Below are 26,280 nucleotides of genomic sequence, written 5' to 3' on the forward strand. Positions count from 1 at the left end.
ATCGGCAACTTGTATTTCCAGAAACCATCTGAGGTACATGGGAAGGTTTTGTGTTTTCTGGAGCTTCATTGAGACAGGAAGTAAAGCTTTAGTTGTGGTAGCCCGGCAAAGTCAATATGAGTGTTTGAAAATACTATTAAAGTGACTCTATTATATTATCTAATAAATATTAATTTTAATCCTGATAAGACTGAGAAATGTTTAACATTATCAAGTTGAGTTCACAGTATTTAATGCAGTGACTCTGCTTAGAAGAGGTCTACTAGAAGTTCTTCAAACTGCGAATTAGGACTGGAGTCTTTCCCTCTTTATACCATCACAGCTTTAAGGTCCAGACAATCTTAAATCTAACATTTAGATAGCTTGAACGGTTTTGAAGCTGACAGAACGATGCCAACGGACCAAGAGGTATCAGAAGGCATAAGATGTCATGGTGATTTATAGTAAGCCTGGCTGTTAATGCCAGGTGCTGTGGCCTTTCCACAGATATGGACCTTGTTCTTACCATCATGCTGGTCACAATCTTTCCTACTGTTTTCCAACCGACACCAGTTTGCTCACAAGGGCAAAGCATATCACAAAAGATCGCTCTTATAAGTGGAGCCCCCCCAGAGCTCCTTAATGTCTCCTATTATCTTCAATCTTTCCATTGGGCCACTTAGAGCTCTACTCTACTCAAAAATAACAGCATTGAGATTTACCACATCTTTACTTGAAAGTCTCATCTACTTCAGACATCCAGGCCAGGATTTACAAAAATCATGCAACGCAGCACAGCAAGTATAATTGTTGTGCTACATGAATGGGAGAAAGCGGAACAGTGCCATATCTACTAAGATATCTACTAAGATATGGCGATGTTCTGCTCTCCCTGTGCTGGCGCACTTTTGGCTATCATGCACCAATGCAGACATCCTTGTAGTATAGGTTTCTGCGCTATGATACGCAGAGATTTTGTTCAGGAACGCATCCCTTACAGTACAAAAACTATGCGTTAAGGCATTTCCCACTTTGTATGTGTGCTGTAGAATGTAGCCCTTATGCAAAGAGGAAAAAACAAGGATAATCTCCTCCTTATGCCTGCCTCCAGGATGAAAAGAATTTTGGTGCAAATTCCTGTCTACAATTTTTTGTAGATATTGATTTGTATCACAACTCATCGGTGGTAGCATGGTAACGCCTGGCGCCACCCATGAAACACCTCCTTGGCACAAAGCTATGCAATGTAGCACACTGTGCATCCTTGCATTACTTTTGGTGACAGTCCATTGCACATTGCAATTTTAGTTAGATTGTAAATACTACTGCTACACTTTGCATCAGGTTTGCAGGTAATACATAACAAAAACCCATCACAAAGTGTTTGTAAATCTGGGCTCCAATGTTTCAAACACTGGTTGCACATTATCCAGACCTGAATGTCCAGCGCACAGATGAAGCTCAAACCCACCAAGATAGAAAACCTGTAATTTGCCAAGAACATTAAATAAGTTTCACTACAAACCTGCCTCAATGACATGAACCTTCACAGTTTAGAACCTCAACATTCACTGGATGCCAAGTCACTTGGAGTCACCCCGGACACCAACCTCAACTTCAAGGAAAACACAAAAAACAAAGACGGCCTGGTATCAGCTCTCCCTTTGAAAGAAAGTCAGACTGTTCCTTCTAGAAAGTGACGTTAGAACTGCAGTTCAAGACCTTGTACTCTCAATTCTGGATAGTCATAATTTCCTTTTCCATTGCCTCCCACAGTCCAGACTAGCACACCTTAGGGGCATTCTGCACACTACAGCATATCTCATCACATCATACCCTTCCTGATGGGACTCCATTGGCTAACTTGCCTGCTCACACCATCTTCAAAACCAGCTGCATCATTTACAAACCCGTCACAAACAGCCCCCTTGCTTATCTTGCAGAAAAGTTCACAATCTCAGGACGCCATCAGGCTACAAATGAAGAAGTGTACAAAAGAAAAGAAACAAGACAGAAGGCTCTCCTCTTACTTTTTGACTTTATGCTTGTCTTTAACCATGTACAGAGCGTCACTGTCTTTTGGCTAGGTTCGAGCTACAGAAATACCATGTACATACATAGATACAACAACCACCAATGGTTAAGTAGAAATATTAGCAACAGGTACAGCATCATTAATTCATTATTCAACTAAAAAATTCAATAACAATCAAACTTCATCAGTTTATTAAACTTTGTCATAATTATCATTCATTCCTGTGCTTCAATACTCAGATGTACCTGACACACTGCATTTCCCCCTTTCTGGTCACCACCACATAATATTGTCTTCTGAGCATCCTCTGGAGAGCTTGATATGCCGAAAAGACAATTGCACCTCTTCCTTCCAATCAGTTGGAGCTCCACGCTCTGCAAAATCCAATTATAACGAGGTCTCGCTGGTAGGAAAGGACAGACGAAAAGAACAGAGAGACTCATTATCAAAAGGATGCGGCACAAACAAGGTAATTGCATTAGCCTCCCACCATGCACCTCACCTGGGCCCCTATTCACTAAACTACATGCATATTATTTGCATAGGGTGAATCAAGATGCAAAACAACAGAGCATGGACTTTTCCAACATCACATACTCAGGTGTAGTGAATCAATAACCCCCTTTGTAAGCACATATCACAAATTGTTTTCTCTTTGTTAGGCACATTGCCCCATTTTAGGGGATCTACAAGTCTGATAGGCTATTTAAAGTGGATCGCAGGTGAGTGTCAGCCTGGTTGCCCATTACGTTGATCTCTTGATGCATGTGTAGGTATTGTATATAAGACACTGATACCAAGGTCTGAGGTATCCTGTTAAAGACACTCTGCTCCATGGATACACAGCTATTCTTTAAAGGAGGATATAGGGGTTCATACTCAAGTGCTTAGAAGATATAAGGTCAAATCTACTATTTACTACTCGCACAATACTGGTAGCAAATATTTTTGGGACCAGTAAATAGTTTTTGGAAATGACCTATGTAAAAGATCAGTTCAGAAAATTCAGACTCAGAGTGGATCGCAATCTGACCTACCTCATTAATATTCTTGAAGTAGGTCGCATATTGTGACTCACTCTGATTGGATGCCATCAGAGGAATGGTGGCCTGTTGGTGACAGCAGACCACTATGTCTGTGATTGCCTTTCAATAGCGTACATTTGTTTTCTTTTTTATGCAGTCTGTTGATCTTAAAGGAAATGGGGCTCTGTTTCAAAAGAAACATGTATTTTGTTGCCTGTTTGAGAGTTAGCAGTGCTCTTATGAACCCCTGTCAATCCCCCAACAAACTTTTTATTACATTCACAAAGGAGAAGGGGCTCCATGGGGACCCTTCCCTTTTGTAAATGGGGTACCAACCCAATTTGTGGGTTGGTTACTTTTCAATAGTTTACAACCACTATTTTTGTCATAAACCAATCATACATATGGGAGGAATTGCTCTTCCCTTGACACTTCCAAATAGCAATTTCTCATACATTTCTAAAACGACTTTAGGATTCTGAAAACGTTATTGACTCCTAAAATGGGTTTACAGCCAGATGTACAAACACGGAATTCGCTAAATGTGGCTGCAATTTGTGTACCGACTTTTAGCAAATCTAGTGGTATTTTCCAAAGCCACCTATCTATTAATAGGTCTGATCACTAAGTACCAAATTGTAGTCGGTCGTAATTTGACATGCCTCAAGCATATTAATGAGGTAAGTCGCAAACTGTGACCCACTACAATTCGCCGCCATTGCATGGATGATGGCCTGCTGGGTCAGGAGACTACTATGTATGTGATAGCTTTGAATAAAGCAATCTTTTTTGTTTTAATACTGCACATTTTTCATTTAGGAGTGTAAAAAAAGTAAAAGTTTTACAAACTTTTAAAAAGTTTATTCTGTCAACTCTTTAAAATGCCATTGTCAACATTCTTAAAGGGAAAGCGGTCCTTTGGGGACTTCTTCCTGTTTGCAAATGGAATACTAAACAAAACATTAATACATTCTATTCACTCATTGTACTTTATTTCGGCTATTACAATCATACAAGTGCATAAAAAGAGCAATACAATTTTAGCAACATCTTAAAAAGTAAGAAAAACAATCCATCTGCAATACAGAGATATATATTACACGAGGAATATATTCATACATTAGGGGAATTTGGCCAGTAAATATTCAACAGTATGGGAAATGTATAAATAGCTTAAAAATATAATTTAGCATCTACATTTTAAAACCAAATAAAACATTTCTTATAAAAAGGAACCAAGCCCAAGGTCGGCTAACAGGCACTTAATATATTACAATCCTTGCAACCAACAAGTGCCTACCAGGTTGCCCTTCTATCTCATGTTGACCTAAAACAAAGGTAGGTAGGCTACAAATGTTACAAATTCACATGGCAGCTGTCGAGGAAGTACCTTCTCTTAGACCACATTGCAAATAAAAATTTAGAGATCACAACAGCAAGAACCGGGTTAGTGTCTGTTTTTAGAATCCTAATGCTTTCTCTATAATTTCTAATGCCCAGGTTTCTGCACAGTTGGATCACCCACTTAGATCTGGGACTCTTATATGCCGGGCAGAAGAATACCACATAAATCACGGTTTCTTCCTCCATTAAACTCCCAGGACAGAGGCGGCCTAAGCTGCCTGCCCAACTGTTAGTACGGGCGTTAAGTGGAAGAGTCCCATACCAAAATTGTAGGTACAAGTTTTTAACTAGTACAGGTTGCATAGTGTCTATCACTTGCTCAAATTTATATTGGCACTTACAATCGAGAAATTCATAAGTTAGGCTGGGGGTATTAGCCATCTGTACGATACGTGCCAAATTATAGTCCTTCAAAGCACAAACTAGGGATTTTTTTTACATTTCCGCACATGAGAGTTCCGGTGCAGACCATAGATTTCCCATGCCCGATGCTCTGAGTGTGTCCCTTTCAACAAATAGTAGTGGCCAGCGAATACCATTGTCCTGCTACATTTGCCTTTTTAAACACTAAGTGGTCAAAGAAATAGATAGGTTTCCAGCAAAATTAGTTATTCTGTTGGTGTTTGTTCCTTTCTTTTTTCTTACTAGAGCGGGGACTCATTGTCCTGAGCGAGTGCCAGGCGAGGTGAGGCCATCTCCTAGCCAAGTGCGGGTGAGTGATTAATTAATTAATCAGTTCACAATTATAGAGCATTGTCTCTGTGGTCCTCCATGTCTTATTTTTCATAGGTGTTTCTCTATTAGTACTCACAACATGTGTACTTATTTGTGTGTATACACTGTTTTTTTTGTTCCAGTAGCAATTAGTTTCATAATACCATGACTTCATCTCCTACCACTGGTAGGTTAATGTCTTTGGCATGGTACATATTTTGATTTTTACCACCACAGTTGCAGTAGTGTCTTATTAGGTCCTGAAGAAAGCCTTCCTAGGCTGAAACATGTCGACCGATTGATTTATGTTATGTTATGTTATGTTATATGATTGTTAAAGCGCAAACAGCTGCCCCAGCAACGGAGCGTCCCGGCGCTGACCTAACCAGTACCTGAGGTGGGAGGGGGAAGGCTACAGAGGACTAGATGAGGGAAAAGAGATGAGTTTTTAGTGATTTCCGAAAGGCAGTCAAGTTAGTTAAAGTGCGGATATGTTGGGGTAATGAGTTCCAGAGTCTAGCCCCCAAGACTTTGAAGGAACGTCCACCCATTCTACAGAGCCTGAATCGTGGGATCGACACAAGGTGTTGTCCCAGTGAGCGTAAGTTACGCTGAGGGGTGTAGGGTACAAGGAGCGGGCGTAGGAGTTCAGGGCAGTCAGAATTCAGAATTTTGAATGCGGTGGTAAGAGTTTTAAAGTGAATTCGAGATTCAATTGGCAGCCAATGCAGGTTACGGATGGTAGCTCTGGCAGAGCACCTGCGTGGGAGGCCAACCACCGCTCTGGCGGCCGAGTTCTGAACGCGTTGCAGCCGTGCTAATTCTGCTTTATTTGCCCCCAGGAATAGCACATTGGCATAGTCCAGCCGGGCAAGTATCATGGCTTGGATGATGAGTTGGCGGGTACTGGGGTTGAAGAACCCGAGTATCGGGTTAAGACTCCTCATTAGACCCACACACGTTGCTGCCAATTTCTTTGTGTGGGACTGATAGTTAAGAGAAGAGTCAAGCCAGACACCTAGGTTCTTCACGACCTCTTTTGGCACAGGGGTAGGGCCAAGCGGGGAGGGCCACCAGTGATCGCTCCAGTAGCTGGGATTCTTGCCAAGGAAAAGCACCTCCGTTTTCCCGGCGTTCAGCTGCAGGCAGTTGCGTGTCATCCACTGTGCAACTGCCGCTAGCCCATTCCTGAATTTGGTGGCCGAGGTAGAAGGGCCTTCAGAGAGTGAGATGACCAGCTGTGTGTCGTCGGCGTACGACACAAGCGTAAGGTCCCACTCTCTTGCCACTGCAGCAAGAGGCTGGACATACAGATTAAAAAGAGATGGGCTGAGCGCCGATCCCTGAGGAACTCTTTGGTCAATGGGATGGGGTTGGGAGATGTAGGGAGGGGCTGAAACTTGAAAGGATCTGTCCTTAAGAAAGGACCGGAACCAGTCAAGGGCAAGTTCGTTAATCCCTATGGCCTCAAGTCGGCTCAGCAAGATGTTGTGAGAGACCGTGTCAAAGGCCGCGCTGAGATCCAGCAGGATCAGCGCGGCACTTTGACCAGCGTCCAGGATGCCTCGAAGGTGTTCCGTGGTGGTCAGCAGGGCTGACTCAGTGCTGTGTCCTGGCCTGAAGCCATTTTGAGAGGGGTCCAGGACGTGATTTAGCAGCATGTGGTGGGATAGCACTTTGTTAACGTGGGCTTCAGCCAATTTGGACGTCCAGGGGAGCAGCGAGATGGGTCTGTAATTTTCTGGTTTAGTGGGATCTAGTGAGGGCTTTTTAATAATGGGGGAAACCCAAGCTGATTTCCAACAGGTGGGGACCACAGCTGTGGAAAAAGAGAGATTGAGTAGGTTAGAAAGCGAGGGAAGGAAAAAGTCCAGTGCATCCAAGAATTTAGCTGGTCTCATGGGGTCTACAATGGTAATATATGTTTACATCCATTTACACTCTGCTTTTAATCTTGGCACCATGGTGACCGTCTGAATAAAGGTTTATTAGGCACCATGTTAGTCAATTTTATCTCACCACTCTTTCTATAACACATTTGCTTTCAACACTGCAACTTTTCTATACTTCCCACAGCTCTCCAGATACTATTATCTAACTTTTCCATCACTGGTGTATAATATACTAGTGGCTGTACTCACATTCCCTCAAGGTGAGACACCTAGTAAACACCAGACGGGTGTTTCTCTAAACCCAGATGATGAAGTGCCGCCAATGGGTGGGCTGATGAGTTCACGTTTCCTCTCCTCTTTCACTCTTACAGTCTATACCTCCTTGCTTTGAGTACACGTTAGACGGTTGAGGCCACTACCGACCTTAGCACCCCTTATGTGTTTCCCTAATAAAAACCAGCCAGGGAATTCTACCCTCCCCCAATGTGGACAGTACCGCTTTTAATTCATCCCTATAATGGACCAATTCTGGGGTGCTCCATAGGCGTCGCCAGTACATCAATGGGCGTGATGAAATTAAATCAGCTATCGGGCTGATGCCCAGGTCCATTCTGGTGGTACTAGGGGCGTGTTTTTGGGCAGACTTAAAATCTGTCTCATGAAACTATTTTCAGTTACTGTAAGGGCATTCACTGCAGAGTGCCCCCACAGTTCTGCCCCATATAAAGCAGAACCTCTGGCTTGTATTTTAAAATGTTCTACTGGGGGGACTTAAGGCCTTTAGAGCCGAAGTTTTGTGGAATTTTAAAATCCCTCTGATAGCCTGAGTCAATTTTAGGTTGGCCTTAATAATTTGTGAACCCCACCCCATTTTGTCATTTAGGGAGAGTCCAAGGTAATCGAAAATAGAAACTCTATCTAGAGGTCTACCATCCATTGTAGGGTGTGGGTAATTGGTGGAGTGCGCATTAAAAACCATGTATTTTGTCTTTGTAATATTAACCACCAAATTCCTCCTCTTACAAAACTGGCTAAATTCCTCTAGGACACGCTGCATCCCCATGGGTGATTTTGAGAGGAGCAGAGTGTCACCCGCGAACATTAGTGCTGGAAATTTGCGGCTTGCCAGTTTTGGGAGGGTTGATGTCTTTAACTGCAAGAAGGTCTTCAATTAACCCTTTCAGAAAGAGGGAGAAAAGGGTCGGTGTGAGTACACATCCCTGTCTCACCCCCTTTTCAACAGGAAAAGGAGAAGTCAATTTGCCATTCTTGCCAAACCTACCCTTGCAAAAATTCCCTCGTGGAGGCGCCTAAACTGATGACATAAATACGGTGGGGCTCCCATATCTAACAAAATGTCCCACAACTGTTCGCGGTCCACCATATCAAAGGCGGATTTTAGATCCATGAACGTGAGATAAAAACTTCCACCATTCAAGACTTTCAGCATATCCGTTGTAACCTGAACAACTGGTCTATAGTCAATGTCTTACTTCTAAAGCCAGCTTGAAGGGGAGTTAGAATATCGTGGTCCTCCATCCAATCATGTAATCTGGCTAATAAGACTCTAGCATTTTTTTTTTGGGACACGTCTATGAGACTTATCTGCCTATAGTTTACAGGGTCAATTGGAGACCCCTTTTTGTACATTGGGATGATCTCTGCCCCAGCCCACGTAGGGAGAGGCGAGATCCCATTAAGGATCGCATTAAAACGCAATTGAAGGTATGGTGCCCACACTGCCTGTTAGCTTCTATACAAGTCACCGGGGATTCTCTCTAGCCCGGGGGCCTTGTTTGGTAATCCCTTCGTAATTGCAGCAGACACCTCGCCCAAGGTACAGACAAGCGAGTCACTAGAAACAACTAGGGTTCGGGTATTGCATATATCCCCGTTCATACATTGCTCTAATTTTGGGCTCGTATATAAATCCTTAAAATGAAGAAGCCAGGCTTCCTCACTGATATTGGGCTCAATGGTAGTCTTACCCTCAACTCGTCCGGTATGGACTAAGTTCCAAAAGCCCGTGGTATCTTTGTGATCTAAAGCATTTTTTATTGCCTGCCATCTTTCCATTTCCCATTCTGATTTTGCACATAAAATCACTTTTTTTTTAAAGAGGACCTACTTTCCCTAATAGTTATGCTATCACCCTTTTTAAGGGATGTCAAAAGCGCACTTTTCGCATCTTTGCATGCCGTATTAAACCAAAGACTTTTTCCCCTAGGTCGTCTACTCACAGTTGGTTTATTACTGTAAAAAAAGGGTGCCAGAGTTGCAACCAAATCCTGATGGACATTTCCTAGCTCTGGTTTGTCGGGCTCACAGGCTCCAGCGCTAGTAAGAAGGTTTGCCTTTTCCAACATGGGAATAACACATGAATACATTTCCCTTATTGTATCCTGGGATTGGGATATTAAGCCCCAGCGAATACGCCGACCACCGTCAACCACAGTTATATTATCTTGTTGCTTATGAACCAGCGCTTGCCCAAGTTCTAATACTTGTACTTCCAGTGTCAGGACCAGAGGTTTATAGTCACTTTCTGGCTGAGAAAAGACACAAAACTTTATTGCCTTATGCCAAATTTCGGTGTTTATTAGGATATAATCTATTATAGATTCCTGGGCTAGTTTATTGTAAGTGTAGTGGACCGGATTGTCGTCGACAAATCGTCCATTACAAGCCGTCAGTGAATGTGTAAGGGTTAAAGAGGTCAGTTGAAGGACCAAAGGGTTCCATCCCTTTATTTGGTAAGCGTTCGCCACAGGGATTGATAGTACAGCATCCTCCTCAGACGTAATCGAAGATGTCAGTCCATTGAAGGGCTCAAAGTGGCAATTAAAGTCACCACCTATGATGAGAGATGCTTTCCCCGAAAGTGAATCCAAGAGGGCTGCCAGATGGTCCAATGTTGGTGATGTATACACATATTTTACTGGCCTGGAATAGACATTGATAATGGCCAGATCCGGTGTATCAGCATTAGAGAGGAGACTGCATAAAATATCCGGCCTATGGGTAACTAAACGCTTTACAGTATACCCTAGATGTGTGCAAACCCATATACATAGACCCCCTGATGGTCTACCTCTTGGCCATTTCACTGCTGGCTCGCTGTAAGATACAAAACCCACTCTATGTAGGGTTTTTAGAGCCCAGGTTTCCTGAAAGAGACATATCTCATGGTCATCCATAAAATTACCCCAATCCGGCTGCTCTAATTTGCCCAAAAGTCCAGCTATGTTCCATAACATAACCTTAGTGCCATTTGGGCTTTCTTCCGTCTCACTTTCAAGAATCAGCTCAACTTCTTGCTGTAGGAAGGTGGATACCTGACTATGGTTGCCCCCAACTTTTTGCCTGGTGTTTTGCTGGTTTTCCGACTTAGTTGACCTGGGACCGTGCTATTCAGGGCCCCAGGTCTACTGCTCTCTCTGTAAAATGGATTCCCTGTACCTTAGGTACATAACCAATTGGTACTGGGCCACCTTATCAGACCCTGTAACTCAGGGCATAGGTGTACCCAGGGCCTACCAGGGGCTGCAGCATGTATTATGCCACCCCTGGCTGGCCATCTAAATCTGACACAACTGGCTGCACGACAGCTGGGGCAAAGTGGTGTAATCACCCTTTGCTGTAGATATAGTATACCTATATCTAACCCTAAAATGGACACATGTATTCCTATCAGTCACTCCTATGGCAGGCCATAACAATCTTGAAGGCAGAGTGCTTGGAATTATGTGAGATGGTGCTCTGGCATGAGCTGAGCCCGTCTGCAGCTTGCGGAACCAAGTCCTAATAGCTGTTCTATGATAACGCGTACCATATACTCTTAAGTGCATTATATTCCTCGCGGTTATTTGCTATCTTTGGTATCGCTTTATCAAAACATGTCGAGTAAGGTGTCATACGAATTGGAATACTAACCCCTCGCCAATTCTGGCGACGCGGTTAGCATTCCACCCTTCTAGAGGGACACGACATGTATGTAACTGTGAACCCCGGTTAAAGTTAACTCGAGCCTCAGCATCACAAAATGGATGCTGCCACCAGAGACACAAGTCTGACCTCCTGCTGCTGGGAGTCCTTCCAGCGAGGAGAGCTTGGACAAAGGGTTTCCTGTCAGGGACGGTGCTAGCACCGACCCAGACAGGGTTTTGTGTATCCTAGGTAGGCAGGGCTGAATAGGAAGGTGACTGCAAGTGGCACCCCGGTGCTCACTATGCATATGCCAGTCTAAACCGGTTCCAGGGGCACACCAGCCCCTGAGCTGGGGAAAGTCCGGCATGGGAGAGGGGTGTAACCACCCCCCTTCCTGGTCCCACCCATGGGCAGGACCTAGTCCCGTACCAGCCACTTTCTTTAGTATAAAGGTGGGAGCGGGGACCCCTTCCAAATTAGATAATTCCGAGTCTTGATGACTTTCCACGAAAGAACTCTTGAACCTTTCAGAAGACTCTCCCTTGTGGCTAAGGAGTAGCCACCCTGCACCCGCAGGCACCATCCAAGCATCGCGGTCTGCTGTAAGTCTCTCCTCCGGATCAAGACTGCCCAGCTCGACGAGAACCGGCTTCCCTGGCACCTCTGACCTCTACCTGCATCGTCAGCTCAGCTGAGATTCGTGGGTGTGACGAGACCTCGAGGGACCGGCCATCTTCAGGACTGCACGACGCTTGCCCAGCACGACCGCCGAGGGATCCTCGAGTGAGTGCTTTAGGGTGTGAGAAGCCCTAACCCTGAGCAGCTCCAGCAACGAAGTCCAGCCCCCCAGCATCCACGAGATCTGCGTGGGGCCCTTCTGTTCTTTGCTGCTCACCGCGTTGTCTGGCTACTTGCCTGCTGGCTTGTGGCCTTCCCGACGACGAACGACGACATTTTTAACGCTGGTCTGCTTGCTCCAGACTGGCCCTTGCTCCCCTCCAACAGAGGAGCACCCCAGACCCTCCTGGTCCACTCCAGACGCCATTTTAAGTCCACCGCGTGGGCTTGCATTTGCCAAGACTTGTTGCCCCAATCCTGGGTCCAGCGACGTCGACAGCAGATACCATTGTGGGACAGCTCGCACCTCCATCCTGGTCGCTGACAACGCCTCCTGGTCCGTGAGACTGCAGAGCCCAGAGTCGCCCACTCACCTGGTCGAGGTGACTCCATCCGGTGCCATCCTGGTGCCCATCTAATCACTGGCTAGTGATTCAGAACTTGGTCCCCTCTGCCTACAGGTGTCTTCCATCTTTGATCGAGGCTTGGATCACTTCGAACTTCAACACTGGTCGCCTGCCAGCAACTTCTGCTTTCAGGCTCCATAGACTGCAACGAGGATTCCCGACGTCTTTCCAGACCTATGCATCCGCAGCCCCTGGGCTAGGTAAACTCAGCATTTTGGTGCTCCAGCATAGCTTTGCTATCCAAAGGTCCAGATCCTTTTTCGTTTCAGCTCTACCTAGTCGGATTCGTCCGATAACACTAACTTTACGAAATCTAGCATCCATAGACTTTGTCCCGCATCCCGCGTGAGAGTGCACACTCTGCACCCGATCTCCCTAGGCCTCCTGCTAGTAATCTGAAGGTTCAGTAGTCAAGTCCTAGCGATCCTAAAGTCTAATAGAGTAGTACTTACCTGCTAGTAATTTCGCATTCCACTTTTGTAGTATATGGTTTTTCGTGCCCCTCGGGCATTTGTGTAAATTGTGCGATTTGAGTATTTTCCTAAGAGCTTTGTATTGTGCTTAGCACCCTGTCCTCATAAAGAGTCCAGGGTTGTTGTGTTCTAAATAAATATCCTTTTATTTTCATAACAACTTGTGTGGTGTCCTTTCACTTGGTTTTCAAGGGGTATATGTGATGGTATAACAGCTGGCTTAACACGCCCTCTAGAGTTTAGCCTAAAGACTGCTCTTGTCCATGCTACTAGGATAGCTGGTCTAACGGTTGACTTACAACCAATCATCAATAAGGGTCGGTTTGAATGATACACAGTGATCACTACATATCAGGCCAACTTCTCACACTTGCCTATATGGGTTTTCTACCATTCCTAGATAGTTACGAATAGTTTCAGGAGAGTATACCCTCCTCACCAGTTGTTAAGCTGTCAGGTTTATACCCAGCCACCAAATTACAGACATCCTCGCAGGCGACAAAGATGTTTTTCTTCTCGCTACCTTCACACCCGTTGTCACACCTTCGCTCTGACAATTGTCCCGGGAGCTGGCCCCCGAGACCAGACCGGAATCACCCAAGTAGTTAGGGCAGATAGAATAGGGTATACAATTTGGTGCCAGTCAATCAACCATGTCCAGTACGCTATATCTGTTTCTTACGGGGATGCTAAAGGCGGAGCCAGGACCAACCTCCCTAGAAGTCCTGATGAAATTTCCAGGCAAAGGTTGCCCCACCCAATTCCTTTCCTGGTGTCCTAACTGCTCCCTTCTTAGTGTAGTTGTATAGAAATAGCTAAGATCCAGTGCCTGTATGGAAGTTTTTGAATTTTGGTATGATCCCTCACAAATAGGAGGTGCTGCCCACCTATCTCCAAAATTGACTACTATATAGTTTCCTGGGATATCTTTCTTCCTCCAGCCGCTCCAGTTCACTCTGCGTACAAACACGATTTGGCTGCATATGTTTGGAGGCAGGGGCCTGTTAGTATTCAGCCAATGGATAGTTTTATTCTTTAGCTCAGTAATGATTCAGACCTACCCTCTACTAGACCCGGGACCCCTGCCAAAACAACCACATAGGGCACTGAAACAGGGGGCAAATTGTTGTGTGATGGTGTGTTTACATGATTGTATTTGTAAGGAAGGGGCCCCTGCCTAATGGAATGAACCCTGGCAAGGAAACAACACTGGGGGTAAAGAAGAGCAAAATTGCACCAGGTTTTGTGCCTGTTGTACTCGAGAGAGAAAACTGGAAGCTAATGACTAAACACACACTATAGTTGTGTTGATATATTCTGATATTTTATTACTTTTTATATCATCTTTTTTTATAAAGTGTATTTTTTTGTCTTATTATAGAATAGTACATACAAAAAAAACAATAATTATAACATGATATATGTGCAAAATAACAGACAGCTCTAATGATTTATAAAATACAGAAGTGCATTCCCATTTCAACGCGTTTCGGCGTGAGCCTTCTTCAGGAAGTCTGTATTCATGTACTCTTTTAATGACTAAGAAACAAAAGATATATGTCATTAGCATAATAGAAAGTTTTCAATCTTCACATGATTTAAATTACATTTCATTTGATAAGTCGTTCAATGTGAATCAATCTCTCCTATCACCTGGTGACAGTAGCCAGTCTAAGCCAAAGAAATTCATTTATGTACATTTAAAATTAAAACATGATAATACATTTTATTCCTATATACAATGTCGAATTCACTCTCACACCAAAGCATTTAATAAACTATACATTATCTCACCACAAAGTTTATAATAATCTATACAATATATACATATTTACACTCAGTTAATTTGCCTGGCTGACAGATGGTAGAGGGCACATAAACCATCGATTGATGCCTATAAATGAAACCAATAACCAATTCATATTTGACTTAAAGAACAAATGTGACTAAAAAGTCACATGGGGAGAGGGAGTTGAAAATGACCCTCAGTTAGCTCAGTCATGACTTCTTGGATGATCTGAATTGAAGGAGAAGTAAACTCTATATGGAGGCACTTGGTAACTTATCCGAAGGCACAGCTCCCTCATGAAGGGAGATATCACTGCGAAAGTGGATCATCTAGATATATAAATTACTCGTAAAGGGCCAGATATACGAGAACGTAGCGATATAAACTATAACAATACCTTGTAATGAGTAGGCAAAATAGAGAACTGGAATCCGTGATTCTATCAGTAATGGAAGTCACCCAACTGTAGTGTAGAAAGCCTTATGGGTAATCTGACAAGTAAGAATGACATAACAAATATAAGGGTACAGTTAGTCTCGATCTAAACACGCTGTGTATTCAATGTATCTACAGTAACATTGATAATGTACCTGATAATAGCCTATCTTGTTCCAGTAGGTGAACTGCACACATGTGGCTGACAATAGTGGATAAAAAGCTGTGACGGCGCCCAATCGGAATCGCTAAAGAAACAAAAAGGGCACAAAGATACAATCATGGTATACCAATCCATCTTATGTGTCTAAAGTCTAATCACCACCCACTGAAAAGGCAATGCTCCTCCTACCTTAATAAGACGATGTGTTCTAACCGAACATGGGGTTCTGGTATAGTTGAAACAGGCTACGATTCGTCATAATTACAGAAAGTGCTCCATCTGCAGAAAATAATATACATAGCCATTTGAAGCACGCTGAATATAATAGTGTGTTGAAAGGTAAGTACAATGTGTTAAACTCACGTATGCCCTATTGATACTAGTAAACGGAGACCTGACCGCTAAAACATCAACAGAGTGACTGCGGCAAAAAATAGAGGAAACCGAACCAATTACCCTAATATGCGAAAATTATACTGGCAATCACGGAAACTTGGGGATAAAGGGCCAGCGTTGCAAGGGGGTAAGTGTTACCGTCTCTAACACGGCAGAAAAGATAAAAAAGCCATTTAAACTGCGCTGGATCTAAGCGCGACCTCTCTTGGCCACAATAAAAACGAACCACTTATCCTAATATGTGAAAATTACAGTAGCAATCACGGTAACTTGGCGATAAAGGGACAGCGTTGCAAGGGGGTAAGTGTTACCGTCTCTAACACGACGGAAAAGATAAAAAAGCCATTTAAACTATGCTGGATCTAAGCGCGTCCTCTCTTGCCACAAAAACGAAAGAGTGGTCCGTGTGGGGCACGGTTAAGTCCGAATGAGCGTGATTACTTACTGGGAAACAGATGGCTGAATGTATGGCGTGGGCGGCCGTCTTCAAGTCCGTCGTACACTGTGGCTGCTGGAATTGGCCATTTTAAAGTGTAGAGACAAGGCGCAAAAGTCGACATATCGCAATAGTACGCGATAAACAAAGGCCACAATGTGTACTAAGTAGTTCTCCAAGATGTGGTAAATATGGGCGCCATCTTAAAAGGGGTTGAAACTAACTGTGGGTATACAAAGCTAGTAAGAAAAGGAAGGTACTTACTTATATAAGACTATGGATGTACACCATGTGAATGTTTGAACTCCTAATAATTAGCACGGACCCGAAAAATTATCAAGTCGGATTGAATTTAAAATACTATATTATTTGAAAGTCTTATAGATAATAAAGAGATCGTGGGCGCTATCGTATAGAATAAATCTCCTTAGTGAAAACGGTATAAATGAAACCCACCTATAGATAATAAAGAGATCTTGAGAGCTGTCATATAAATAAATCTCCTTAGTGAAAACGATATAAATGAAACCCATCTATAGATAACCAATCCCATATATAGTGGCATTCTATAAAGCTTGGCAAGTCACCGAAATTGACATATGTCCAAATCTTACAATATCATATTTGAGTAAGAAAAGACTCATCTATGATTGTTTATGAAAACTAGGTAGATGGGGGCAGAATAAACTAACTATAAAGTACGACAGGTGTAGATGTTCGAACTGTCTCTAATGGTGATACACAATGAATTTACTGCCGTACTAGATGAAAAAACTCCTCCACTGATTCTACCACTTAAGAAGGGAAAAGTCCTAACAGAATAGGTCATGTCAGTTGAGTACAAGGCTGACAGGAAATAGTAATGAGGAACAAAGTGCTAAATGGAACATAAACAGCAACAATTATGACGGGGTCCTAATGGTGCCTCATATATTTACTGGAAAAAGAAGTCAAGGTAATGGACTACCAAAGGGAAATCCCTTTAATAAAAAAACTAATTAGTCAATATGTATTGGAAGTATCATCTATCGGCACAATTCAGTCACAGTACATTAAAAAACAATGTTCAAGAAATGTTAGATTATATCTAATCTAATCAGTTACCATGTTTGAAATTTATGTAATAGCCTGTTCCCATGGTATTTCTGCGTTTAATCCTGTTACTGCTGTCCCCAACAAAAAGATCCAGTAAACCTCACGTAATTTCCTGATCTTGTCTTGATCTGAACCTATCTTCGGGTGTATCCTCTCCAGGATATACCAGGACATTTGGTCGGGTCCATGGTTCTGCTCTAAATAATGCGAGACCATGGGAGCTGTTAGTTTATGTCTCCTGATTGCAGACCGATGTTCTGTCAATCTGACGTTCAAAGCCCGACCTGTTTGTTCCACATAGCCTTTTTGACAGGGACAAATAATTAAGTAAATTACGTTGGAGCTTTTACAATTGTTAAGTTCTGAGGGTTTAATGAATTGTTTATTGAATAACATAGTAGGTCCCTGCAGTACTGTGGCACATGATTTACAATTAGAGCAGCTAAAGATGCCTGTAACTGGTAATGTGTTAGTCGATGATTGTTGCCCATTTGAAGTTCTTTTTACCATACGGGAACGTACTATATGATCTTTTAAAGATTTGTTCCTTTTATATGCGAACATAGGTTTGGGTAACTGATTCTCCTTTGGTATGTTCACATTTAATATGGGCCAATGGGCACAAACAGTTTGTCGAATTCGTTCGTTGAGAACTGAGTGTTTAGTAATAAACACTAGATGGGGAGTTGTTTTCTCTTTACTGGGTGCCAACAATTGTTGTCGGTCATAAAAGCGAGCCCGCTTATATGAATCACAAATTATTTTTTGGGGATATCCTCTAGACAAAAATTTAGATCCATTCAGAGACTTGCAGTCCTTCTTAAGGAAGATTAGGCTTAAACTTTTTTTCTTAGGACAAGAAGATACATTGGAGGTGTCAAATCGGTCAGGGTTACGAACTAAATCGACTTTTACGCCTACCATAGACCAATTACCTCCCCAGGTTGCCATCTTTGAACAAATCATCTATGACAAATTAATGAATATTACCAACTACACTCCCAAAACACCTTTCAACCTTACGGTAGCAGAATACAAAGCATTAAAAAACATCAAAGAAGATAAGAATCTCACAGTTAAAGCGTGTGATAAGGGAGGTGGGATTGTAGTTTATGATACCTCTAGTTACGTTTCCGAAATGGAAGACATGTTAAGCGATACTCACTTTTATGCACCAATAACCAGAGATCCTACAACTCAGACGAAGAATAAAATTAAAAGACTTACAGACAAAGCTCTAAGGGATGGAGAAATATGTAAAAAAAGAATGGGAATACCTAAATGTAACTGATCCTAAATTAGCAAGCATTTATGGAATTCGGAAGGTCCATAAAAACAGTCTTGACCCGCCTTTAAGGCCCATAGTGACCACCATCGGCTTGGCGAAATATGTAGACGCTATTCTATGCCCTCACATCTCCCGTATCCCGGGATATGTACAGGACACCAGACATATCATCAACCAAGTAGAACATGTACAATTTTGCAACACCTCCCAACTGTTAGTCACTATGGATATAGAAGCACTATACAGTAATATTCCCATCATGGGAACATTGGAAGCAACCCACTGGTTCTTGCAAAAATATAACATCATGTGTCCAACCGTGTTTGTTTTAGAATGTCTAAAGATTGTTCTCATGGATAACATCTTCGAATGTAATGGCAATCTGTTCAAGCAACAGCAAGGAGTTAGCATGGGTGCTTAATGCGCTCCAACCATTGCTAACATTTACATGTCTCTCTTTGAAAATAAGTTTATCTTCAATGAAATTACACCATTCTATGAATCCGTGACCAATTGTTCGCGATACATAGATGATGTTTTTTTCATTTGGATCGACAATGAAGATAATTTGGAGCAATTCCTCCAATGGATAAATCTGTGCGATAACAACATTAGGTTCACTCACCATGTATGTATATGTATAGGCATTTATATAGCGCACTACTTACCCGTAGGGTCCCAAGGCGCTTCGACCGCTGCGAAACCCTTCCTGGCTTCCCTGAGAGATGGTCCCTTAATGGGTATCTCCAGGGTGAGACCAGGCATCCCCGGCGGTCTGGTGGGGCCGTTAGTGAAGATGAGGCAAGCTAATGCCCAGAGTTGCCGAGTGTGATCGCTGATCAGAGTGAGCACCGAGGCGAGAGAATTATCGAGTCCGCTGACCCTGGTCCACCATACAGACAGGACACAAGTAGAATATTTAGATGTCGTGATTAAACATCAAGATGGGGCACTTGTCGTGGACTTATTCGTTAAGCCGACGGCGAGAAACACATTACTTCATTACGACAGTTACCACCCGACTATACAGAAAAACAGTGTCCCATTTGGTGAATTTCTTCGGTTACGACGTAACTGTACAAATTTATCAGACTATGATGACAAATCTCTTATGATGAATTCTAAATTTTTGTCTAGAGGATATCCCAAAAAAATAATTCGTGATTCATATAAGCGGGCTCGCTTTTATGACCGACAACAATTGTTGGCACCCAGTAAAGAGAAAACAACTCCCAATCTAGTGTTTATTACTAAACACTCAGTTCTCAACAAACAAATTCGACAAACTGTTTGTGCCCATTGGCCCATATTAAATGTGAACATACCTAAGGAGAATCAGTTACCCAAACCTATGTTCGCATATAAAAGGAACAAATCTTTAAAAGATCATATAGTATGTTCTCGTATGGTAAAAAGAACCTCAAGTGGGCAACAATCATTGACTAACACATTACCAGTTACATGCACCTTTAGCTGCTCTAATTGTAAATCATGTGCCACAGTACTGCAGGGACCTACTATGTTATTCAATAAACAACTCATTAAACCCTCAGAACTTAACAATTGTAAAAGCTCCAACGTAATATACTTAATTATTTGTCCCTGTCAAAAAGGCTACGTGGGACAAACAGGTCGGGCTTTGAACGTCAGATTGACAGAACATCGGTCTGCAATCAGGACACATAAACTAACAGCTCCCATGGTCTCGCATTATTTAGAGCAGAACCATGGACCCGACCAAATGTCCTGGTATATCCTGGAGAGGATACACCCGAAGATAGGTTCAGATCAAGGCAAGATCAGGAAATTACGTGAGGTTTACTGGATCTTTTTGTTGGGGACAGCAGTAACAGGATTAAACGCAGAAATACCATGGGAACAGGCTATTACATAAATTTCAAACATGGTAACTGATTAGATTAGATATAATCTAACATTTCTTGGAACATTGTTTTTTAATGTACTGTGACTGAATTGTGCCGATAGATGATACTTCCAATACATATTGACTAATTATAGTTTTTTATTAAAGGGATTTCCGCTTTGGTAGTCCATTACCATGACTTTTTTTTCCAGTAAATATATGAGGCACCATTACGACCCCGTCATAATTGTTGCTGTTTATGTTCCATTTAGCACTTTGTTCCTCATTACTATTTCCTGTCAGCCTTGTACTCAACTGACATGACCTATTCTGTTAGGACTTTTCCCTTCTTAAGTGGTAGAATCAGTGGAGGAGTTTTTTCATCTGGTACAGCAGTAAATTCATCGTGTATCACCATTAGAGACAGTTCGAACATCTACACCTGTCGTACTTTATAGTTAGTTTATTCTGCCCCCATCTACCTAGTTTTCATAAACAATCATAGACGAGTCTTTTCTTACTCAAATATGATATTGTAAGATTTGGACATATGTCAATTTCGGTGACTTGCCAAGCTTTATAGAATGCCCCTATATATGGGATTGGTTATCTATAGATGGGTTTCATTTATATTGTTTTCACTAAGGAGATTTATTTATATGACAGCTCTCACGATCTCTTTATTATCTATAGATGGATTTCATTTATACCGTTTTCAGTAAGGAGATTTATTCTATACGATAGCGCCCACGATCTCTTTATTAATTATAAGACTTTTAAATAATATAGGGGCATATTACCAAGCAATAGCGATAATTATCGCTATTGCTTGGTTAGCGTGAAAAAATTATTGCCGAGCTGCAATGCATGAATATCGCTGAAAAGTCAGCGATATTCATGCATTAGCGAGCTAATGCTCTTAGCCATGTTATCCACCTCCCATTAGATAACATGGCTAAAAACTGCTCAGGGCAGGTGTTAGCTTTTGGAGATAGCGATGTTAGCGACTGTTTCCAGTCGCTAACATCTTGGCACGCCCACTTTGCATGTCATTAGTGATAAATATCACTGACATGCAAAGTGGGGCCCAAGATGGTCGCTATCTCCTACTAGCTGTCGCTAACTGGTGTTAGCGACAGCTAGGTAATAGGGAGATAATTTTATCTCCGCTTTCTTGGCTTTTAAAGCCAAAAAAAGCGGAGATAAACCCCCTTGATAATATGCCCTATATAGTATTTTAAATTCAAGCCGACTTGATAATTTTTCGGGTCTGTGTTAATTATTAGGAGTTCAAACATTCACATGGTGTACATCCATAGTCTTATATAAGTAAGTACCTTCCTTTTCTTACTAGCTTTGTATACCCACAGTTAGTTTCAACCCTTTTTAAGATGGCGCCCATATTTACCACATCTTGGAGAACTACTTAGTACACATTGCGGCCTTTGTTTATCGATACTATTGCGATATCTGTCGACTTTCGCGCCTTGTCTCTATACTTTAAAATGGCTAATTCCAGCAGCCACAGTGTACGACGGACTTGAAGACAGCCGCCCACGCCATACATTCAGCCATCTGTTTCCCAGTAAGTAATCACGCTTGTTCGGACTTAACCGTGCCCCACACGGACCACTCTTTGGTTTTAGTGGCAAGAGAGGACGCGCATAGATCCAGCGTAGTTTAAATGGCTTTTTTTGTCTTTTCCGCCGTGTTAGAGACGGTAACACTTACCCCCTTGCAACGCTGGCCCTTTATCGCCAAGTTACCGTGATTGCTACTGTAATTTTCATATATTAGGGTAAGTGGTTCGTTTTTATTGTGGCAAGAGAGGTCGTACTTAGATCCAGCGCAGTTTAAATGGCTTTTTTATCTTTTCCGCCGTGTTAGAGACGGTAACACTTACCCCCTTGCAACGCTGGCCCTTTATCCCCAAGTTTCCGTGATTGCCAGTGTAATTTTCGCATATTAGGGTAATTGGTTCGGTTTCCTCTATTTTTTGCCGCAGTCATTCTGTTAATGTTTTAGCGGTCAGGTCTCCGTTTACTGGTATCAATAGGGCATACGTGAGTTTAACACACTGTACTTACCTTTCAATACACTATTATATTCAGCGTGCTTCAAATGGCTATGTATATTATTTTCTGCAGATGGAGCACTTTCTGTAATTATGACAAATCGTAGCTTGTTTCAACTATACCAGAACCCCATGTTCGGTTAGAACACATCGTCTTATTAAGGTAGGAGGAGCATTGCCTTTTCAGTGGGTGGTGATTAGACTTCAGACACATAAGATGGATTGGTATACCATGTTTGTTTCTTTGTGCCCTTTTTGTTTCTTTAGCAATTCCGATTGGGCGCCGTCACAGCTTTTTATCCACTATTGTCCGCCACATGTGTTCAGTTCACCTACTAGAACAAGATAGGCCATTATCAGGTACATTATCAATGTTACTGTAGATACATTGGATACACAGCGAGTATAGATCGAGACTAACTGTACCCTTATATTTGTTATGTCATTCTTACTTGTCAGATTACCCATAAGGCTTTCTACACTACAGTTGGGTGACTTCCATTACTGATAGAATCACGGATTCCAGTTCTCTATTTTGTCTACTCATTACAAGGTATTGTTATAGTTTATATCGCTACGTTCTCGTATATCTGGCCCTTTACGAGTAATTTATATATCTAGATGATCCACTTTCGCAGTGATATCTCCCTTCATGAGGGAGCTGTGCCTTCAGATAGGTTACCAAGTGCCTCCATATAGAGTTTACTTCTCCTTCAATTCAGATCATCCAAGAAGTCATGACTGAGCTAACTGACGGTCATTTTCAACTCCCTCTCCCCAGTGACTTTTTAGTCACATTTGTTCTTTAAGTCAAATATGAATTGGTTATTGGTTTCATTTATAGGCATCAATGGATGGTTTATGTGCCCTCTACCATCTGTCAGCCAGGCACATTAACTGAGTGTAAATATGTATATATTGTATAGATTATTATAAACTTTGTCGTGAGATAATGTATAGTTTATTAAATGCTTTGGTGTGAGATTGAATTCGGCATTGTATATAGGAATAAAATGTATTATCATGTTTTAATTTTAAATGTACATAAATTAATTTCTTTGGCTTAGACTGGCTACTGTCACCAGGTGATAGGAGAGATTGATTCATATTGAACAAATTATCAAATGAAATGTAATTTAAATCATGTGAAGATTGAAAACGTTCTATTATGCTAATGACATATATCTTTTGTTTCTTAGTCATTATAAGAGTACATGAATACAGACTTCCTGAAGAAGGCTCACGCCGAAACGCGTTGAAATGGGAATGCACTTCTGTATTTTATAAATCATTCGAACTGTCTGTTATTTTGCACATATATCATGTTATAATTATTGTTTTTTTTGTATGTACTATTTTATAATAAGACAAAAAAATACACTTTATAAAAAAAGATGATATAAAAAGTAATAAAATATCAGAATATGTCAACACAACTATAGTGTGAGTTTAGTCATTAGCTTCCAGTTTTCTCTCTCGAGTACAACAGGCACAAAACCCGGTGCAATTTTGCTCTTCTTTAACCCCAGTGTTTACATGATTGTCAAGATCCTTAGGGGCCCCCTGTGGCCTTATTTCCTGGCCCAATTCCAAAGACAGAGTTTGTTCTCTCCCACTCCTAGTAGTATCTCGAGTTTCCATAGGTATTCTGTCATTGTTAGTGGTAGCACTTGATACAATATTCCCACATATTATACCTTCCTTTGGTTCTATGGAATCGGTATGAGAAGGCAAATTGGTACCACTCGGAACCCTAGATCCCTCAATGGTCATGTTCTTATCCAGGCTATTTACTGTGGGATTCTTCTGAAAACCATTTAGGTTGGTTGTTACCAAATGTTAAAACTTCACCAACCTCCCCTCAATCGCTGAAGCCTATCAAGTAGGGGTTGTAAACAAGAAGTAATAAGGCCACCAATCTTTAACAAAAGTCCATCGTCTGTTGGCAATGAAGGGCCCACAAGAGGAACAAGAGAGGGTGTGTTCTCATCTAGTGAGCCTGGGCTTGGATGGTTAACACTGTATAAGTCTCATGCTTATTCAGTTTTGGGATTTTGGGGGTTTTACCCCTCAATGTACCCCCTCCTCGCTTCCTCTTTAGAATTGCACCCATGTTCTGTGCAGATTGATTACGCAAAACTTCCGGGGATATCCCCACTGGTACACTGATGGATGCCTGTACATCAATAGAGGAAGCTTGAATATTCTTACACACAGTTCTACTTAGCTGGTCAAGCTCCCCCTCAGTGGGGGCACGCACGTCCTCTTCCAAGAGAGAGTCACTACTTAAACGTGGGGCTTCACGGACTGTGCCCCTACGATTTACTCTCTCTGGGATCCTTGCCGTAATCAAGTCACCCATCGATGATCGTTTGGCAAATTCAAGTTCCTGGGAGACTCGACGCTCAGTCAGAGCAATTTCGTGGGCCAACACCGAGGCCGCCCTCGTAATAAACTGATCCAATGTTCCAGCTACATGTCCACCTGTAGCCACCTTCCTACTATTTCCCTCGCGACTAGGCATTACGAAAAAAGTGATTACTATATTTAAAATCAGGTGGAAAATGTCAATTCGTAATAAAGGTGGGATTGCTGGTGACTAACCTTACGTTACAAACATTAGAGGGGGAGCCCAGCCCGGCCTCCACCGGTCTCCAACGGGCTCAAACGGGCCCGCCTGGCATGCGCCCGCGCGCATCCCGCAAAGCGGGTACCGCGAGGAGTTATGTAGCTGTTGTGGGCGGGCGGGCACAGGTGTTCACAATCCCCGGGCTCCTGGACCTTGTAGTCTTCAACAGCGGCACAGAAAGGCAAAGAAACGCCCAACAAAGTCCTCTCCAATGAGCGGCTCCAGTGAAACGGGGGCCGTGAGGAGTAATGTAGCGGTTGTGGGCGGGCGGGCCCAGGTGTTCACTATCCCCGGGCTCCTGGACCTTGTAGTCCTCACCAGCAGCACAGAAAGGCAAGGAAAAACCCAACAAAGTCCTCTCCTACGAGCGGCTCCTATGAAACGGGGGCCGTGAGGAGTAATGTAGCGGTTGTGGGCGGGCGGGCACAGGTGTTCACTTTCCCCGGGCTCCTGGACCTTGTAGTCCTCAACAGCGGCACAGAAAGGCAAAGAAACGCCCAACAACGTCCTCTCCTACAAGCGGCTCCCGCGAAGCGGGGGCCGCGAGGAGTAATGTAGTGGTTGTGGGTGGGCGGGCACAGGTGTTCACAATCCCTGGGCTCCTGGACCTTGCAGTCCTCCACAGTGGCACAGAAAGGCTAAGAAACGCCCAACAAAGTCCTCTCCTATGAGCGGCACCCTTACAAATTGCAGTTAGGAGGAGATGCCTTAAACACGTCTCTTCAAAATAGCATTTCGGTGTGTAGACACAAACTCAAATTGTGATTCTACAACATGTTACTGAATCGCAATTTGGGTTTTGTACATACCAAAAGGTCATTTTGTGGTTGCAAAAGCTCTGATTTTCCGAATCAGAGCATTTGCGAATGCAAAATCCCTTTGTACATTTGATCCTTAGTGGTTTGGTAAAAGCATTTTTGTGGTTGAAAACTCTGAACCTGAAACTTTAAACAGGTACACCAGTTGCAAATAGGAAAATGTGCCCTATTATGATGAATGTGCTGCCCTCGGGGACAGCTGCAAACCCGTGCTACTCTTGGGGCAGCACATTCAGTGAAACATGGAGCTGCTGCTTCATTGAGGAGGCAGCAACCCGCCTGCACTTTAAAGTAGTTAGAGAGATCCCCCTGCAGGTAGGTACACAGAATGACTGCACCCCCTGCAGGGGGATGTCTGGGGTGTCCGTAAGACCCCCTGTGACCCCTCCAGATGGCTTATCTGTCAATGCGCCTCCTAAGGGGAAGTTTGCCTCTGTGCCCATGTCCATAATAGAGCGCAGGCTTAGGGTCTAAGTGATTTCCTCTTTTGCATGGGGCCACCCCCCATGCAAATCAGGAAACGCCCTCTGAAGATTGCACTTAAGCTACACGTTTGCTAGATCTCTCAGTATCATGGAAGAGGCTGCACAAGTGTGTGCA

The 26,280-nt window shown here is 42.8% G+C and overlaps 1 protein-coding gene across 1 annotated transcript in view; it reads right to left on the bottom strand.

Moving 5' to 3' along the window:
- Positions 1–26,280, bottom strand: part of LOC147703646 (polyserase-2-like) — a 1,078,318-nt gene that overhangs the window by 199,358 nt on the left and 852,680 nt on the right. Inside the window, exon 14 of the mRNA XM_086929536.1 lies at positions 2,260–2,417. Within this exon, the coding sequence (XP_086785662.1) occupies positions 2,260–2,417 (158 nt within the window). The remainder of the gene's footprint in view (positions 1–2,259; positions 2,418–26,280) is intronic.

The sequence above is a fragment of the Lissotriton vulgaris genome, chromosome 7 (genome assembly GCF_964263255.1).
Source record: "Lissotriton vulgaris chromosome 7, aLisVul1.2, whole genome shotgun sequence".
NCBI lineage: Eukaryota > Metazoa > Chordata > Amphibia > Caudata > Salamandridae > Lissotriton > Lissotriton vulgaris.